We start from the raw sequence: 19,637 nt of genomic DNA, 5'->3' as shown, positions 1-19,637 counted from the left end.
ATATTGTAAAAAATTAGATTAGTGTAGGTTTCTACTACTGAAGAAGTCACTGATAGACCAGAGCCTACACCAATGAAGATTTGGAAACATGTTGACTATCTTCACCGATTTACCTTCAGAATTGGTGGAGCATATTTTCATATTCATGCTTTTGGAAACCAGAGTTTAGTAAGTTAGAATTTTCTTAGAAGAATTATTGCAAGTGATCTACGTCTACATGGTAACCTTTAAACTTTACACACGAGAGAATCGTCTACATTTTGAGAAGCTTATTCTTCCATATGCGTGTAATAGTTTATACTTCAAATCATCATCTTCTCAATACCATCTTATTTGTTTTAAGCTACTTTCTTAAGAAGACAAGTTTTCCTGTGCTAAATTGCAGAGCGTACTCCATACAACTGTGGTGCGGTGGTGAGTAAGTGAGTGGGTCGAATAGTGACAACGTGGATCTCTAAACGAGGGACTCTTTGGACTACTGGTTGCTTGGATCTCCACCTCTACAATCCTTTATAGGCTTCATAAGATTGGGTTGCTACCTCGTGAGGTGTAACACACATTGGATTGAGATTGCGATCTCTTTACCATCTATATGATTGACTGGTTGAGATAGTAAATTGGACTTACTGATGGTGGTCCCCCAAACGTAGATATTGTTGTATCAGATTGGGTTGCTACCTTGTGTTATTTTTCTTCTGTTTATGTTTTTAAATTCCGCATCTAGTCTTATCACTGGTTTACACACTGATCAAAAAACCGTATACTAGTTCAGTGATAAGATAGTCTCTCAAATAGAACTATACTACAATATAATCTAGACAAAGTATAAAACCTGAATACATGAATTTCATATGTATGATGGTAAGTCTAGACATATACGTTGTAAACCCAATGCCATTAAATAGTTTTTCACAATCGGTGTTATCTCTGTTGACTATGTAAGGTCAAAGGATAATATAGTGGATCCGCTAACCAAAGGGATGAGCGAAGAAGTTGTAGAGATGTTGGCACGGGGAATGAAACTAAAGACCTTGGAATAAAAGTTCTATAGCGGATGCACCTTGGTTCAATGGGACAACTAAATTATGGAACGAAGCATGTCACTGTGGGGGTCTTGGACTCCCTACCATTCTTTGTTAGAACAGTGACTCCAACACAGGTTTAGCATGTTGATGCTTTAATGATTCGAATGTTGGTTAACATGTATGAGTATATGGGATATTCATAAAAGAATCACTTATGTGAGTGAGAAGTGAGGCGCTTTAAAGGAGAGTTGGTTGTGTTCAATTTTTTGGAAACTCTTGCAAAGCCAGAAATGGTGTTCCATAGCCAAAACGGGCATATCCATGTGAACAGAACAAAGGTTGGAAGGTTCTTGTGTGGGATATATCATCGTTTACACAAAAAACAATATAGTTCATAGACATAAAGTTCTACCGGGCAACTAGTAGAGTAATTATATTTTCACAAGGGAAGGTTCAAAGGATAACACCTAACTATCATATGCAAGGATCAACCGTTGAGCATAATTGTGTCGTTTTTCATGTCTCGAAGATCAATTTTCATTCATGTGGAGATTTTTGGAATTTTTAGCATAAAATGACATTCAAGTAAATATTTTGTAGTACAAATATATGTGGTGTCCGCTTGTAATTTGGGTCAGGTCAAAAGTAGATTCTAGTTCTTCGTAGTGAGATGAAGAAATCAATATATTGTACGCTCAAAACGGATAATGTGTAAATGAGAAATTGTTTTTTAAAGTAGTCCCATTTGACTTGAAAAATAGAGGTAGAAAGACTTTAGAAAAGTCTTTGTCCCACATTGGTTTGGAAGTGAATTTACACCACTATATATACAATACTTTTTTAGAGGGAGTTTAAATTATATAGCTTAAAGGCTCTCTCTCACGTGTTATGGGAAGGTGCAAATCAAATTCTAACATAAGCCTCTGAACTACTTTTCATGGTGATAGGGAATAATATACCCCGTTTTACCTCCCTATACGTTCATGCTCTCGTTTTGTGGTCGGGTCGAGGTCAAAGTCAATAGAGCCACTTCTGTCCTATATAAAGGACCTTAGTCCTTCAATTAAAGGACTTTTTCCCTTTTCTTCCTCTCTCTAGAATACCTAGGGAACCATGCTCTCTCCTCTCTCTAGCTTGTTCAAGATCAATCAATAAAGAGATGAATTAAGAGCTAACTTATTTATTTTTTCACCATTGTTCATACAATTTCCATACGTATTATAGACGTGGATGAATTTACGGTATCAAAATGGTGCCGTCTGTGGAGACTTGCGACAAGAAAAAGCTACGTTCCTACAATCATAGGAAAAAAAGTCCCTCTCTGTTTCGTAGTCGAATCTGTGCTTCGTTCAGGTCTCCCAGAACTGATTGCTAAATCTGTTTGGGTCATTTTCTTTGTTTGACTATTGTGACTCCGAGCATCCGACAGAGGCCATTCTACCGCCTGTGCAAACCGGACGAGGAAGCTACAAGACGACGTTGCTGCTCTACATCACCGCCATCCCCCTGTTCATCTCATCCAGACCGTCATATGGTTGTATATTGGTGTTAACTGCTCTCGTATATGGAGCTATAATGGATTTGGGCTGCCAACCATTCTGTCGTCCCCTCTATGAATTCAAATCATGGGTCACATTGTTGGCATAATCTCTCAGATGCCTGATATCAAAAATCACAGTAGTTGTTCTATCAACTTCTTCCTTCACCTCACGAGATCCACCGGCTCATTTTGATTGGTTGAAGGTGGCGGTGGAATATAAAATCAAAGAAAATCAAAATTTATTAATGCATGCAAGCTAATTGGAGGGTGTGGCGGTAGATTGTGAGAACCAAGGTAGTTGAAGGAAAGAGAAAACGGAAAAGAAAATCAAATAAATGCATGCAAGCTGATTGGTGAAAGAGGACCCCCGGTAACCAAGTGACAGGATAATTGGGCAAGATACTGGATTCGACCCGGTATGTCTAACCCATTAAAGCATCTGTCACTTAGGAAGAAATAACAGTTCTTGGGGCCTGCCTCATCAAAGAACCGTTACGAAGGTGCGCACAACAATTATTGAGGAATCAGACACTTATGGAGAGAAGTCGTTGCCAGGCACTTATGGAGAGGAGCCGTTACACTTATTAGGAGGCTGTTAGTGCTCATTATGGTGGTTGTTAGTATAAAAGGGGAGCTCATATAGCAAGGGATGGGGCTCTGTTTCTGACACACAAACATTCTTGTACTAAATCATTGTACTTCACTTATATGAATACTAGTTTCATACACGCATTGCGCGAATTGGTTAATGCCCAATGTTTATATTTAAATAAATATTTGAAAGTATATCAATGAAAGATTATATAGGAGAATTTTATACATGGGTAATTGAGTGTCGAACGTTTTTATTTAAATATCTAACTCAAAGTATATGAATCCAAGATAATATAGAAAATTCATTATAATTATTACTAAGATAATTGTTTGCAACCTTGTAAAATCGATAGTCTAAATATTTGGTCTAAAAATGATAGTCTAAATAAATACTACTTTTAATTTGAATTTTTCTAAGTGGTTCTTAATTCTCTTTTGAGTAACATTGTCATTGTCTTCATCTTTACTATTTGTTCTCTTCCTTTTTGTTGGTAGTGTGTTATTTGCAATTCGGAGCATAGATGACAACGTCATGCAATGAGATTATGATATAGGAGCTATGGACTTTCCTTTAGGTGTTCTGCTTGGGGTTTATTTAGTTCAACCATTATTGTTGAATGAGTTATTTTGGATAAAGAAATCTCTAGTTTAAGAAAAAAGATTAAATAAATTAATACAAATTTGAAAATTTAAAATATTATGTATTCCAAAGATATTAAAAGGTAGTTTCTCGCTTCAATTTGTTGGGTAATGGGTTATTTGAGTACTTTCATTGTCAACAAATCCCCCAAGTAATTAATATGATTGGTTTCAAACTATATTTTTTTATTTTTTTCATGGTATTAAAGAAATACATATGTATCATTTTTTGGTGTAACTACTAATTTATTTAATTCAATAAGAGTAAAATAGAGTGATTCCACTTCAATTTGTTGGGTTATTATTTGAGTACTCTCTTTGTCAACCAATCCCCAAGTAGTTAATCTAATTAGCTTCAAATTATTTTAATTTTTTTTTCGTAGTATTAATAAAATACTTGGTAAATAAATATATAACATTATTTTGTACTATAACTTTGATATTTAATTACAAGATATTGTAAAAATAAAATAATGGACAATGTAATGAATATCAATTGATAAATTTGAATATAAAGAATCTTTGCATGAGAGAAAATAAAGACAATATAACTAATGAAATTATTTCTCTTATTTAATTTAATTTTTTGATAATGAATAATTTTTTCAAATAAAGGTATTGTAGACACATAATTCTAAATTAAAGAAATACATATGTATAATTTTTTGTTGTAGCTACTAATTTATTTAATTTAATAAGAGTAAAATAGAGTGAGAAACTTAATTATGTCAAATTTGATTGAGAATTTGAGATGAGGTTCGAACCTAAGACATTTCTTATATAAATTAATGGGTAAGTTAAAAGTTAACGGAATATTAACGGAGAAGAGAATATTTAACGGAAAACTTAACGGATAATCATAAAAGTAGGGTTAAATTAGGTAATCTCTATTAATAATATTAATTTGAATTATCTTAACCATCTATTTGATTAAATAATTCATCTGAACCATCCATTTGATTAAATAATTTGACTGCCATTTTTTCTACCCATTTTAGGCCTAACTCTCTTTAGCTCTTATTAGTATAGTAGATACTCCGGTAACATTTTTACCGTCACCGGTGCTTTCATTGAGAGCCAAGATCAAATCTCAAGCAACACTTCACACATTACCAAAATTAACTTATCACTGGAGATGGCTCGATCAGGATCTAGCAGCTTTCCCATGGTTCCTGTTACTTAAACTGCAACGGCAACCATGGCCGTGAGGGGCATCTTTGTAGCCAGCTCAACAACAATCGTGGATGGGGGCCGCGTGCCACGCTCCCGTCTATGCCATGGATATCCAAGCGATTAGCGCCTGCTCAAGTCATTCAGCACAATCGTAGATGGAGGCCACGCGCCGCAGTCACATCCATGTCGTGGATCTCCAAGCGCCTGCTCAGGTCATTCAGTAAGCAGCGACGCTGGCTCAGCTAGTAGAGGATAAGCTCCCCCACTGCGCCCTCAAGAAGTAGATGTGGAGCCCCCACGGAGAGAGAGAACGCTTGGACAAGACTGCCTCAGCCACGATGGAAGAGGACGTGCCTCGGCCACGGTATGTTCTTAATCAAATCAACTCAAGAAGTAGAGGTGGAGTCCCCGCGGAGAAAGGGAACACAAGGCCGAGGACGTCTCGGTCATGCAAGGTTGAGATCGCATCGGACACATTAGAAGAGGTCACGCCTCGGCCACGATCTGTTCTTAATCATTCAAGGTCGCGCCTCGGTCACAATAGAAGAGGCCGCGCCTCGGTCACAGTTTATTCTTAATCAAATCAAAAAAATAAAATCGCAAACTCTATTCCCTAAGGGCCAGCACAGGATCCGATCCTGCTAGCTACCCGACGGAAAGGCGTTTTATAAACCGAGCTCATGGCTTAATTACCAAAACGCTATCCTCTAAGGGATGGTACGGGGCCTGACCTCGCTCACTACCCTACAGGGGAACAAACCTTTGACCGAGCCTACGGTCGGCCAAAGTAAGCTATGAGAGGGCACACACACAAAAAAAAAACAAATAAAAAAAACTAAAACTAAAAAAAAACACAAAAAATAAAAACAAAAAAAAACGAGGCTGCGCCTCGGCCATGGTGGAGGCCACCATGGCCGATCCCGTTCGGCGGTTCTCGATCCCGTTCGGTAGTGTTCGTCCATTGAAGCGTGTTTGTTTAGTGGTGGTGTGGAGGTGGTAAAACGAGGAAGAAGTTCCCCGAGTGTCGTGTTCACAAGGATGGCAAATTGAAGAGTTTAGTCGGTCTACCGCTAACTACCGAAACAACTTGGGAACGAAAGAAACACAAAGCATTAGTTTAAAAAGGTAATGCGAATAGACTAAAACACAATCAAAGTAAGGCAGATAAGATTAGGATTCGTCGGATGTTGCACGCTTGGGCTACGGTAAGGGCCACTTGGTCTATCAAGAGGGACTACGCGCACAATACCGAGCGGCGTCACACTCAGACTCCCAATCCTCATTCGGTTGGGAAATTTCATCGAACACTTATTCTACGAATCCCCTCCGGACCTCATCCTTCCAAATAAAGGGCAAGAGATGTGAGCATCAAGCTCTTACATACTTGCGATATCTCACCAAGTGTGTGATCTAAGACTCTTGGTGAGATCGGGGCCCTCGATTCCATAAGATCAATTATAATTCTACCCACAACATAGCTAGAACAAGGCAAATCAAACTCTCATTTCAACAATCTCAAATCATGAGTGCAAGATCCTAAGGAACTAGCCACTAACAATCATGTTTAACAACATTATCATCCCAATTTCAATCACAAAAGCAAGAGTGTAAAACTGACAAGATTCAAGTCACAACTCAAAGAAAAGAAATTAAGATCACAAGATAGGAATTAAAAGAATTAGGAATTAAAAGAATTACTATAAGGAAATTGCAATGGATTACCAAAATGAATGCTAAAATTGTATTCTACACTTGATCTTCCTCAAACCTTGGCTCTTTCAACTTTCTCTCTCTAGGATCTCAACGTAAACTCTCTAAACTAAGAAATGGAATTTTAGAACTGAAGTGAACTCCTTCTCCAAGCTGAATTCGCCTGCTTTAAATACTTCCCGCGCCTAGGCCTTAAGTGGCCCGTCCACACCACGTCCACGTGTGGACGCTTGGGGTGGGATGTTATTGGAAAGGTTCCACGACAGCTGCACGCGTGGGACTGGCGTGGACAGGGTGTCTTCCCTCCTTTTTTTGTTTCTTTGCTTGCGCGAGTTGGTTTCGAGTGTACCACGGTCAGTCATTCTTCTCGTTGATCTTATGCATCGTCTCATGACCTCTTCACATCCCCGAACCTAGTGAATTACTTCCAAAACATTCTAAAAGTAGCAATATCACAATTGTTAGCACATCAAAGCTTAAACACCACACATCGATTTGCATCGACCCTAAAAGTAGGTACTTTTGGCACCTGTCATCCATCGTTTTGCATTTATTATGGTCATGGTGGCCTGGTGATTATACATAGAATGCTCTAATGTTTTTTTCGGTGACTGGTTGTTCTTGATGTTGCTTAGGTTGAGTTCAACGTGATTATATGGACATTACTGAACTGAGATAGCTCCTTGGAGTCTGTTTATGTTGGAGTTGAGTTCTACAACGACACGTGATTTCCGATTGGAAGAAATGCTAATGTATTTTTCATCTGGTCATTGGAAGCTGACTCAACTTGGCGACGGCATACGTTAGTGTCTTTTTCATCCGGTCATCAGAGGCTGACTTAACTTGGCGACGACCATCTTGGAAAAGGATTTCAATTGTTGCAGTAATTATTTGGGTGGTGGCCGACTTGGGTCTTCTCAAAAAGTTTGCGGTGCAATTAATTTCTTTGGGACTCCAATGTTTTAATTATTGCTCACGGTTTTTTTTTTTTTAATTTCAAATCTCACCACCTGAAGGTGCACTATTATTACTCCCTAGTTAACTCCGATGCGCTCTCAACTTAGGAGTTGGGGGCTAGTTATAGGATAATTGGCCAAGATATTAGATCCGACCCGGTATGTCCAACCCATTAAAGCATCCGTCACTTAGGAAGAAATAACGGTTCTTGGGGTCTGCCTCATCAAAGAATCGTTACGAAGGAGCGCACAACAATTATTGAGGAATCGGACTTTATAGAGAGGAGTCGTTGTTGGGCACTTATGGAGAGGAACCGTTGCACTTATTAGGAGGCTATTAGTGCTCATTATGGTGGTCGTTAGTATAAAAGGGAAGTTCATGTAGCAAGGGAGGGGGCTCTGTTTCTGACACACAAACATTCTTGTACTAAATCATTGTACTTCACTTATATGAATATACTCCGGTAACATTTTTACTGTCACCAAGAGTTCGGGTAGTCCCCGTCAGTCGCAGAACAAGCAATTAAACAGATCACCGATCGAGCATGCGATTGAGGGGATGACTAAGTTTCTTGGTTCGAGGACCCTAAGCAATGATCCGAGTTTGAGCTCCGACCTGGTTATGCTTCCCTGAGCATGTCTAAACTGGCAACTCTTAGATAGAGTGATGGGAAATGAAAGATATTCCTCGCTCCAGGAATCAAAACCAAGTTGAACTCCAACTGCCACTTCGTTTGGGTGGCTGACTAACCTCATGATCGCGTGCTGTGATTAATCCTAACTTTGGTCAGATGCGATTGTCGAGCGCTCATGCGATCGTTAGCTACAATTAACACTTAACTAGAGAGTCGTCGTAACTCAATTTGTTCGTTATTGTCTGCCCGCGCATAGCATTAAAAGGTCACTGCCAGTTCAGTGGATTAAAGAAGAACCGAACATCCCCGAGCTAAAACCACTGGTTAAGCAACCCAGATCAATTATTTGAGCTTCACCAAGCTTTCCTAGAGCTTCCCGAGTTGTCACCTTGGATAAGCTAGCATTGCCGGGCATGATTCCAATAGCGTTGATTAAGCTCAACAACCTACTAGCCCTGTTTCATGCCGATCTTGGTCAAGCTTCCGGGTGGTCAGCACCAGTCTCAATCATCACCCAAAACTCGATTTACGTTTAAATGGTGAGTGTGCGCACACCCATTCACATGTAGATGTTACGTGACTGAGGTGTTGAGGCGCTCATTTAGTTTTCAGATGATCTCCCCGGATTCACTACTAAAGGCCAACCATAAAGAAGTAGACCAACCGAGTGAGACATTATCTATCAGCTACTCATTGGTGGTCTTCCCGGGCTGCAAGCAATGGACAACAGCATGAATTGGCCAGTCTACAAACAGTCTTGATTATAATTCGACCTAAGCGGAGTGGTGGCCAAAATGGTTTCCTGTAGCGATCTCCGTAAGCTTTAGCAAATAGATGTCTTTGCTCGAGCACCACCAATCGCGACAAGCTTGGGATTCCAATAGGTATTAAATTGACTAGAGATCGACTCGCAGGTTTTAAGTCTTTGATTAATGAACGATCAAACACCAATGACGTGATGAATATTCAGATCATACTCCGTCAAGTCTTCCGGTGATTGACACCTTCCCAAGCCTGAGAAAGGTGTGAGACCACTACGATGGTAAGCTCCAACTTGTGGATACAAATAGTGCATGCTGCGTTCATCTTGTTCACTGGGCAGTTTCTCAACCAAACAGAGTGACATACACTTTTTCCCCGACCTCCAAGCTACTGAAGTCCTACATTTTTTAGAGCGGAGAAAGGTTGGTTCTTATGTATTTGCCCGGAATCAAGTTTCACTGATCATCATCGCAAGCTGCAAGCCAATATTAGTACTTGTCGCTGCTTAAGAGTTTGCATGCAGATGATCGTCGCTCTACCTTTCCATCCAACAAGTGTCAAGGATGAATGTTAGTGGTCGGAAGTCTTCCGGAGGCAGATCGTAATTTGTTCTTGATTGGGAGTTTTAAAAAGGCACCCGCGAAGACCTCTTATAACCCAGTCATGGATTCTGATTTGCAAGATAGAGTGGAGAACCCGATCACCTTCCGATCATATAATCGCGTCGGAACTATGTTCGCTGCTCGGAGAGGTCAGCAACTACTAGGATTTTAGTAACTTCACCTTGTCAGCCGATTAACTTCATGATCGAGACCCCGGGCTACTCCTACACGATGACCGGGATTTGTCTTCAAGCCATTTCAAAACGATCAAGCGCACCACCAGCCGACCATCTCTGTATTTTACTTATTGTGTTCTGGTGGTCGGAAGCCTTAAATAGGTTTTAGAACCATCGCCGAGCATGTCTCTTGCTGCACTGGTTACAACGAATATGTTCATCGTTTGGCTCCATTTCGATCAAGACAGAGACCTCCCGGTCAATTGTAAAGAAGCACAGTTCCAGTCAATTGTAAACATAGAGAACTCCCGGTCAGTTTTAAAGGCATGAAAATATCCCATCACCGCTTTTATCCGTACAGATTTCACCGGCCAACTTTGCGCCCGAGCTAAACTTCGTGCCACTGGACCTAAGATGACTTCCCTCCGAGCATATTCTTTGAGCCTAGTTGATCTTAAACGGTATCCGACCTTTTGAACAGAGAGTCAAAATCTGTTATGTCATTCCTCAAACCAACTTCCGTCGAGTAGATAGTCGTGATCAGACTCATTGCTGACCTAAGGCAGATGAGCGCGCTAACAAACTCACTTATGGTCTTGAATTTTCCCGACACAGACTTCTAGCTGAAACCGGTTATAGCACTGTGCTGTTTCCGACTTCATTGGAGTTAATAGCTGACACTGAACACCGAGCGGTTTCCTCGGAAAAGTTAGAAAATTCCCCGCCCTCTTATTTGATCGAGTTGTATCTTTCTTGGCAACTTCATTGTCGAATAATCGGCCAGCGCACAACAACATTCCCGGTCGGACAACATTCCCGATCACTATGGGAGCATAGTGATTCCATCTACGACCAACCGGATTCCTCCAATTGTGGAATTGTCTACACCGAAAATTGGAGTGATGATTTGTAGCACCTGCCAATTATTGCCCGAGACTATAGCATGAGAGTGGTAGGCCAGCTTAAAAAGCTATGGAACTTGGTTGTAGTGTCCACCACTAAAGCTTCGTCTGGTAGTAAACCATTCCTGTGGAGAATAAAATTTTGGAACATGGTTCTATCACTTTGACAGTCCCGACTTCTCCGGTTATAGTGCTTAGTCGACTCAATTTGGCCAAGGATCAATCCGCCGGATTTAAGTTCTTGCAGGCATTGTTAACGACCTGGCCCTACAGTTTGAGTTTACAACTTTTGAGTAATCTCTGAACTATTTCTCGAGCACAAGGCCCACGTCCTGTTTCTCATGGTCTGATCATCGCAGCTCATCCCCGGATTTATATGGCTTCAAGATTATTAACGGGATAATATATCAGCACCTTCATGAAGACGGACCCGAGCACCACCGAACAGCTAAAGCTCCACCTCAATACCCCTGCTCTTGTTTGAACGGAGAGTTCGAGTCTGGTCACCGAGCCCTTGATTAGTATATATATCGTCAACTCACCAAGCTCTAGCAGCGGTTGCCTACGCCACAACACCCAGCAAGTTCTTAAAAGCTGGTAAACCTCTAGACCGGAAGATTGTATGCATGACTTTGCTACACCAAGATCTCAGCTAGGATCAGGACCTACTCGGATGCCTGGAACTTCCAAATCTGCGTTGTACGCAGGTACCGCAACTCTGCTCATCACTATACCCCGGCGTGCTCAGAACTTTATTTACCTAGAGGTACCAATGACCAGCACCATAGAGTTCCCGAGCATTTGTCGAGTGCACAAAGCCAACAGATGGCAACCCTGGTGATCGGAAATCTAAAAGCTTTGCCTCGTCCACTCAGCTTCTTGATCGTGTGGCTACCACGAGTTAAATCGAACGGTTTGAAATTCTCCACCAAACAAGAGTTTCCTAAACATCTAGCTCATTTGGTATGGACAAAGCTGCAGGCATATTATTCGAATTTTGAATTTGTAAATTATGATAGTGGTTTGAAATTGTAAAAGGTATAGCCTAAATTGTAATTTGTATAAGTTATAGGCCTATACTTAAAAAGTTGTAATAGCAAAATATATGTAATAAGTCCGGTTAGGTCGGCCCGTCCACCACTGGCATTGTAAGTCCAGGATTTAATCTCGACATAAGTCCTACGAACTAGGTATTTTTTACTGATTCTCAGACCGATTTGCGACGACGATCAAAAAAATGCTACGACCGAAAAGTTGGAAAAAACTACGGGAGCAAGGTGCCCGTCACGGTCGTCAAACCAATCTACGGGAGTAAGGTGCCCACCATGGGAGCAAGATGCCTGTTATGGTCCTTGGACCGACCTGTTGGAGTAAGGTGCCCACTACGGGAGTAAGGTGCCCGTTCAGGTCCTTGGACCAATCTGTAAGAGTATGGTGCGCACCACTAGAGCAAGGTGTCCGTTATGGTCCTAGGACTGATCTGTGGGAGTAAGGTGCTCACTACGGGAGCAAGGTTCTAGTTATCGTCCTCGGACCAATTTGTGGGAGTAAGGTGCCCACCACGGGAGTAAGGTGCCTGTTTATTTGCCTGTTTATAGGGCGTGGGGAGTAAGGTGCCCATTTACGATCGTTAAGATCGATTGCGACCGAAAAGTCGGAAAAAACTACGGTCTTCGTACCGACGAGGAAGAATTACCATCATTTACTTTGCTTTATAGATTGTAGCATGATCATGTACGCAGATTAGTCTTGTATGAAGCCCGGTTAGGTTGGTACTGTCACCACCGGTGATTGTAGCATATTTTCATAACAATTCAAATACCCGGAGTATTCCGGGGTATCGATCCACAGGGAAGCGGGGCGTATCGAACACTAGTTACTAACATATTCTTATGAAGCTAATCCTATCGAAAATGGTGTTTGAACGGTTGCAAATATTGTAATAAAATAGAATAATGAAAGCTAGTTGAAGAAAACAATATAGAGAGAGTGGGATTTCCGGGTTTAAGTGTTTAATCTCCTAATGCCAAACTAAGGTGAGATATGTAATTTGGGTTCTAACAAATGCGGATGATTGCATTCACAAAGGGGAAGGAATTACTCCCATAATTCAAACCCACAATAAAGAACTAATCAAGAACAAGCAATCTAAACGAAATCCCTTAACAAGTTTGCCCTCTCCCAAGGTGCAAAAGTCAAGTGCAAAAGTGAGTGCTCTAATATATGCCCTAACTCACATTAAGACACAACTATAGCAAGATACAAGTAATTTAGGCCTTTAATCACAAGCATCACAATAGAAATCACAATTGCATCATAAGTTATAAAACCCAAATATAAACATATCATTAAACATGAAGAACAAGGCAAATAGGATTCATAAACACCTATCACCCAAAAATCCCAAATAAGTTTAGCCACTCATGGCTAGTATTGAATTTAAAGCTCAAGTAATAAAGAGTTTACAAAGACTAAGAAAGTAAAGGAAAGGAAAGGAAATTCTCCCGAATATAGCTTTCCAAGCTTTCCTTCTTCCTCCCAAAGCCTTTATAGCTCCTCAACATGACTATCTTCTTCTCCAAAAGTGGTGGATCCCTCCTTCACTCCATTGAAGAGACAACACCTTTCACTCACTCTTTTTTGCCTCCTAAAAACGCAGCTTAGGTCTAGGGTTTTGAGAAAATGAGCCTTATATAGTGGGAGCAAAAATAGGGGCAAAATAAGCAATTCCGCGCAACAGAAATCTGTGCTGTCACAGGATTCTCGACGCGTCGAGCCCTGACCTTGGCTCAACAACGTTGCACGCTGGAAATTCTGGACGTGTCTAATCTGATCCTGGACGCGTCGAGGCCTCAATGTAAGCATTCTTCATCCATTTTGACTCTCAAACATGTCTTTAAATGTTCCCTTGCTTTGCATTTGATCTAAAATGGTTTCAAAACACTAACAAACACCATAAAACACTCAAATCAAGAATGAAACCATATCTAATTGAGAAAGCAAGGAATATGCATTAGAGATAGCAATTTAATACATTTAAGCTCAAAAGTTGATTCAAATTCATTAGAAAAATATGCACAATTGAGATTATATCAACCGGCCCTGTAAGCCCGAGACCATACCTCGGTATAAGCCCTACCTAGTAGGCAACCAAGTCCGGTTGAGTCGGCATCACCACCACCGTCGCTATAAGCCCAATTAAGTCTGTGTTGCCACCATCGGCACAATAAGCCCGAGACCATATCTCATCATAAGTCCTACATAGTAGGCGGTTAAGTCTGGTTAGGTCGGCATTACCACCACCGGCACTATAAGCCCGATTAGATCGGCGTTGCCACCATCGGCACGATGAGCCTGAGACTATATCTCGACATAAGTCCTATATAGTAGGCGGTTAAGTCCGGTTAGGTCGGCATTACCACCACCGGCGCTATAAGCCCGATTAGGTCGGCATCGCCACCATCCCGGCATTAAGCCCTACGAAGTAGGCAATTGAGCACGCCAAGTCGAACTTCCCGCCCCAGGTAATTCCAATATCTTGATTGGTAGAAATTGATCGCTTTGTCTCATTAAAAATCCAATTGCTCAATCGGTGGCATTCAAACCCTTTATCTTGGTAGAGGTCCGATCCCTTGATCGGTAAGATTAAACCTCGTGAATCCCCAAAGTCCTACGAGTTAGGTAAATCGACCACCGATACTATAAAGCATTGTCCGATACGTCGGCACCGTGAACTCGACCGACTCACTTCCCGATCGTAGTTGAAATTGAAAACGAACTAGGGAGACCGTCCTAGTTACTCCCTTGCGTTGACGATTCTTGCAACATAGGGAGTGGGGGGCTACTGGTAGGATTGTAGGGCAATTGTAGGGTAACTCCCTCAACTTACGGAGCTCACTGAAGCAATATTCGACGGTAATACACCTCCCGAGCAAAGGGACCTTGGTGGCTATAACATACCATAACATGATTCCCGAGCATATTAACCTTCACGGTCTCATTAGACTTTCGAGTCTCATAGTATCCCTCCACTTGGGATTCTCGGTTCCTAAACCGAGCATAAAAAGGGAAAAAAATACCCCGTTCAAATGGTTTCGATTTCCAAAAACCCGTTATAATGATTAACGTGGTAATCAAAATCAACCAAGCGCGATCGGCTAAGAACAACCTTGTGACCAAGTAATCTAGATCGAGGTCTGACTGAGCTCAAACCAGTTACGACCAGTTAGCACGAGTATAGGGCATTGGGAGAAGTAGTATTCCCATTTGTGATCGGTAAGATCAATAAAGGTCTTTGGACCGTGAATAATCCCTTGATTGGTAAGACTTTATCGCTAGATCTCATATAAAATCCAATCTCCTGATTGGTGAAATCCGATCCCTTGATCGGTAGAGTTCGGTCGACCCTTATAGTCCAAAAGACTACTTAAGGTTGTGCTCCTTTTTACTTGGCTAAGATTTTTTGCCATTGGGTTTTTTCTTGTCTAAGGTTTTTAACGAGGCAACTGGCATAAGTCACGGACTATACGGTTAATTTTTCCAGCTCGAGCTCTTCTTCATTGGCGCTTAAAGGTTGCGCTCTTTTTTCCTTGGCTAAGATTTTTTTTCCATTGGGTTTTTTCTTAGTCTAAGGTTTTTAATGAGGCAACCGGCATAAGTCACGGACTATACGGTCAGTTTTTCCAGCCCGAACTCTTCTTCATTGGCACTTAAAGGTTGCGCTCTTTTTTACTTGGCTAAGATTTTTTTCCCATTGTATTTTTTCTTAGTCTAAGGTTTTTAACAAGGCAACCGACGTAAGTCACGGACCGTAAGGTTAGTCTCCAGCCCGAACCCTTTTTCATTGACTCGATGTTAGGGCACGAACTAGGAGGCTACTTGATAGGAAATATACCCCAGTTTTACCTCCCTATACGTTCACGATCTCATTTTGTGGTCAGGTCGAGGTCAAACGGTTCGGGTCAAGGTCAAAGTCAACGGGATGGCTTTTGGGCCTATATAAAGGACTTTAGTCTTTCAATTAAAGAACTTTTTCCCTTTTCTTCCTCTCTCTAGAATACCCAGGGAACCATGCTCTCTCCTCTCTCTAGCTTGTTTAAGATCAATCAATAAAGAAATGAATTGAGAGCTAACTTATTTATTTTTTCTCCATTGTTCATACAATTTTCATACTTATTATAGACGTGGATGAATTTATAGTATCACATGGTATTGCTCGAAGTATACTTCTTAGATGATTTCTCGGAATATCATCCTGGAACTACTTTTTACAATAGTAATGGCATATCGTTCTGGAATTACTTTACACAATCGTAATGGCATATCATTCTGGAACTACTTTTCATAATCGTAATGGTTGTGTCTATTATGAAGGTTACAAATCTGAATTTATTTGAGATATTTAGCTGTGCTATTATGAATGTTATTACAAATTTAAATTTACTTTTTAGATGTTAATGTCATTGATTAATGTTCTTAAATCTTTTTTCTCTTATAAATGCTTGGTGTTAGACAAATTGTTTGGTACTGATTTAATGATTTTGAACACCTAAAATAAATATTGTGGTGTTCCTCTCTTGCTCTCTGAAAAATTTTTCCTACAAAAACTTACACTTCCGATAAATAAAATAGTGAAGTTCTCGCATGTTGTTCGTCAGACTTAATTATTTATTTGAATGCTCAAAGATTAAATGCTAAAGTGTCATCCCGCGAACTATATCCGATTATTCATGCCGCACCCTAAACTTTCATAACGTATATATCGAGCCACAAACTAAAAATTTTTGTTCGCCTAAAACTTTTTGCAGGTTTCCCAGTCTTCCTGCTGACATGGCGCCGATTTCATGCTTATGTGACATTTTTCTTAACTTTATGTTATCCAGGTAAGAATTTACATTTTTAAAAATAAAACAAATAAACAAAATAAAAAACAAAAACCAATCAACGTCTGATTTGAAAAAAAAAAAAAAAAAAGTAAAAAGAAGAAACAAATCCCCCCAAAGGTTGAGCAACCACCTCCGACCAGCGTATCGGCGTCATAAGACCGGCTACTACCTCCCTCCAGCGGTGCGGCATCTCTAGCTTCTGCTTTGCGTTTCTTTCAAGTAGTTACATTTTTTTTTTTCATATTTACGTTAGGATTGTAAGTATGGATGAACTCTTGTTGTTGCTGTATAGGAATTGACATAGTTTTTTGAATATTTAGGTGTTAATATTGAGTCTGAGTTGATTGAAAATTTGAGGAGTCCTGAGAGTCTGGCCTTGTCCTCAAAGTTTGTGAAAATGTCTTTAATAGTGCAGAAAATATGAAGCCTGTGAATAATACTGTCGAAGTGGATGCCAATTGTGAAGGATTATATAAGGAGACCTTGTGTATGCCAACTGTTTGTGGAAATGCCATTGAGAATAATGTAAAATCTGTGAATGCAAATGCAAAATTTAATTATGTGAATAAGAATGTTGTTGTTGTTGAGAATGGGAATAAACTGAACTATGCTGGTGCTCTGAATCTAGCTTATGCTACTGCTCAATTTAATGTTGGGATGGGGAGTGAAAATATGCGGAACCAGGGAGTGAAAATATGCAGAACCAGGGAGTGAATACTGGAAAGAAAAAAAGAAAAGAGAAGAAAATTGGGGGAATTAGACGATTTGGGGGGATTTTATTTATTTATTTTCAAATCAGGCGTTGATTTATTTTAAAAAATGTAAATGCTTACCTAGTCAACATAAAGTTAAGAAAAACGCCACGTCAGCAGGAAATCGGCGCTATGTCAGCAAGAAGACGGGAAACCTGCAAAAAGTTCTAGGCGAACAAAAAATTTTAGTTTGTAGCTCGATATATAAGTTATGAAAGTTTAAGGTGCGGCATGAATAATCGGATATAGTTCATGGTGCGAGATGACACTTTAGCCAAGATTAAATCATAATCTACTTTAGTCTTTTCCTTAATTATTTATTTCAATGCTCAAAGGTTAAATCATAATATATTATTTTATTCTAAAAATTGAGGATAAAATACTCCGAAGGCAGAATCAATTTTTTAAAAAATGCTTGCATCTTTCCTCATTTCTTCCATTAAGTTTATATTCAAAATTATAAAACTCTGTTCTCGTTATATATTTATGTTTGTATAAATAAATTTATAAATTATATCTTTTGTTTCGTACCAAATTTTAGTTGGGATTAATTTTTAAAAAAAATTATATTCCTTATTTTCGTTATAATTTGATATATCAACTTACTTTCACCTACATAGTGTAAACTGGATTCTAGAATACTCATAGTAAACTCTAGTGCACAATGATTCAGAGTTCTTTGATTTCCTTTTTTCGTTTAAATTATATTTCTAGTTTTGGTGGTTAAATACACAGTACTTTTCTTTTAACATGCATAATTTGAGTTGTTTTAAATTGTACGTGTAGTAGCGTAGTTTATATATTTATTAATTTTGTATTGCTTTACTAATTTACAAAAAGAAATTATTTTTTACTTCGTAAGAAATTTTTATCACTATTGAATCAATAAAAAGGATTACTTAAAAATCAATAAAAAAGATGAATTGAATAACAAAATTACGTTTGAAGCATTTCACTTGACGTGAGGATTAAAACATTCTAGTAGTATTAAGTCATACTTTAGGTAGAAAAGCACAAAAACCAACCCAAAACAAGAAAGATCTTATAAAGAGTGTCACAGTTATCATGAGCTAATTAAGGTAGTCGGAAATATTTTTTGAGTCATCGTTACAGTCATCCGATCCGGATTCACTCTACTCCCACTGATTTCAATGTCTCTGCCTTGGGTTTCCTGCAGTGTTATACAATTTGTCAGATCTTGGTGATATCACGTGCATGATAAGATACTGGACTTGGACTTGACTCTTCAAGGCTAAAAAAAAAAAAAAAAAAAAAGCAATTTGCCCGGGCATAGCTAAAACTGAATCAATAAACAGCTGACACTAAAAAGTATTTGAATGACCAGATGTGAATTATGCCAAAAATAGACAGATCTATTAATGTGCCTGCATTTAGCCATGTCTGTAAAGCTCACTGAATCAATAAACAGCTGACACTAAAAAGTATTTGAACTACAAGATGTGAATTATGCCAAAAATAGATAGATCTATTAATGTGCCTGCATTTAGTCATGTCTGTAAAGCCAAAGAGTTACCGTCATATACATTTACTCAGTCTTAAGTTGGATGGGATCCAACCTTTTAGGTCAACAACAAAAAAACAAAAGTAACAATTAAATTCAAGAATCAATGCATGTATATATGAAGATATATACCTAACGAAAACATCTCCTCGGATAGGATCAGGCATGACTTGTTGACGATCGGAGTCCTGGACATGAGCAACCTTCCGGAAGAAAGACTTGTTGATGAAGTTATCGGCGTCCTCCACCACCTGCTCCGGCTCCACCACTTCCGGCACCGTCTCCCTCCTCGACTTCTTCACGTACACATTAGGCGACCGGCTGAGCTGGTGCCTGGCGGTGTGGATGCCGAATCCCGCCGACAAAGCTATCATCCCCACCGCCACGTACACCGGGAAAAACTCTCCCTTCAGCACCGACGACCCAGATTTGGCGTGGCCGTGGGGATCTGATGCTGCCGTGGCGTAGGAGGCAGAAGAAGAAGAATTCCCTTTCAGCCGATTTGCCAAAGCTTTCAAGAAACCCTTTTCTACTTTCAAAGACATTATCATGAACTGTAGGCTATATGGTCTGGGGATCAGTATGGAAATTAAGCAGACAAATGCAAGAAATGAAAGATAAATGAGAAGACTTAAAATTATTTGTGAATGAAAGTGATAGAAGTATTGGGTATCATTGCTTTGATATATTTGATGAATTGGATGCAGATAGAGAGGCAACAGAGATGATGCCACGAGTGCATTGGCATGCAAAGCCATGGACAC

General features: G+C 39.7%; 1 protein-coding gene across 1 annotated transcript; it reads right to left on the bottom strand.

Moving 5' to 3' along the window:
• Positions 1–18,313: 18,313 nt before the first annotated feature.
• Positions 18,314–19,418, bottom strand: LOC116010915. Its single transcript, XM_031250409.1, has 2 exons — positions 19,006–19,418; positions 18,314–18,522 (listed from the first exon to the last, which is right to left on the bottom strand). Exons 1-2 carry the CDS (start codon positions 19,416–19,418, stop codon positions 18,480–18,482), a joined length of 456 nt encoding a protein of 151 aa, XP_031106269.1. The 3' UTR covers positions 18,314–18,479.
• Positions 19,419–19,637: the final 219 nt, after the last annotated feature.

This window comes from Ipomoea triloba, chromosome 2 (assembly GCF_003576645.1).
Source record: "Ipomoea triloba cultivar NCNSP0323 chromosome 2, ASM357664v1".
NCBI classification, from domain to species: domain Eukaryota; kingdom Viridiplantae; phylum Streptophyta; class Magnoliopsida; order Solanales; family Convolvulaceae; genus Ipomoea; species Ipomoea triloba.
Note: the sequence above shows the minus strand (reverse complement) of the source record. Positions and strands in the feature narration are given on the sequence as shown.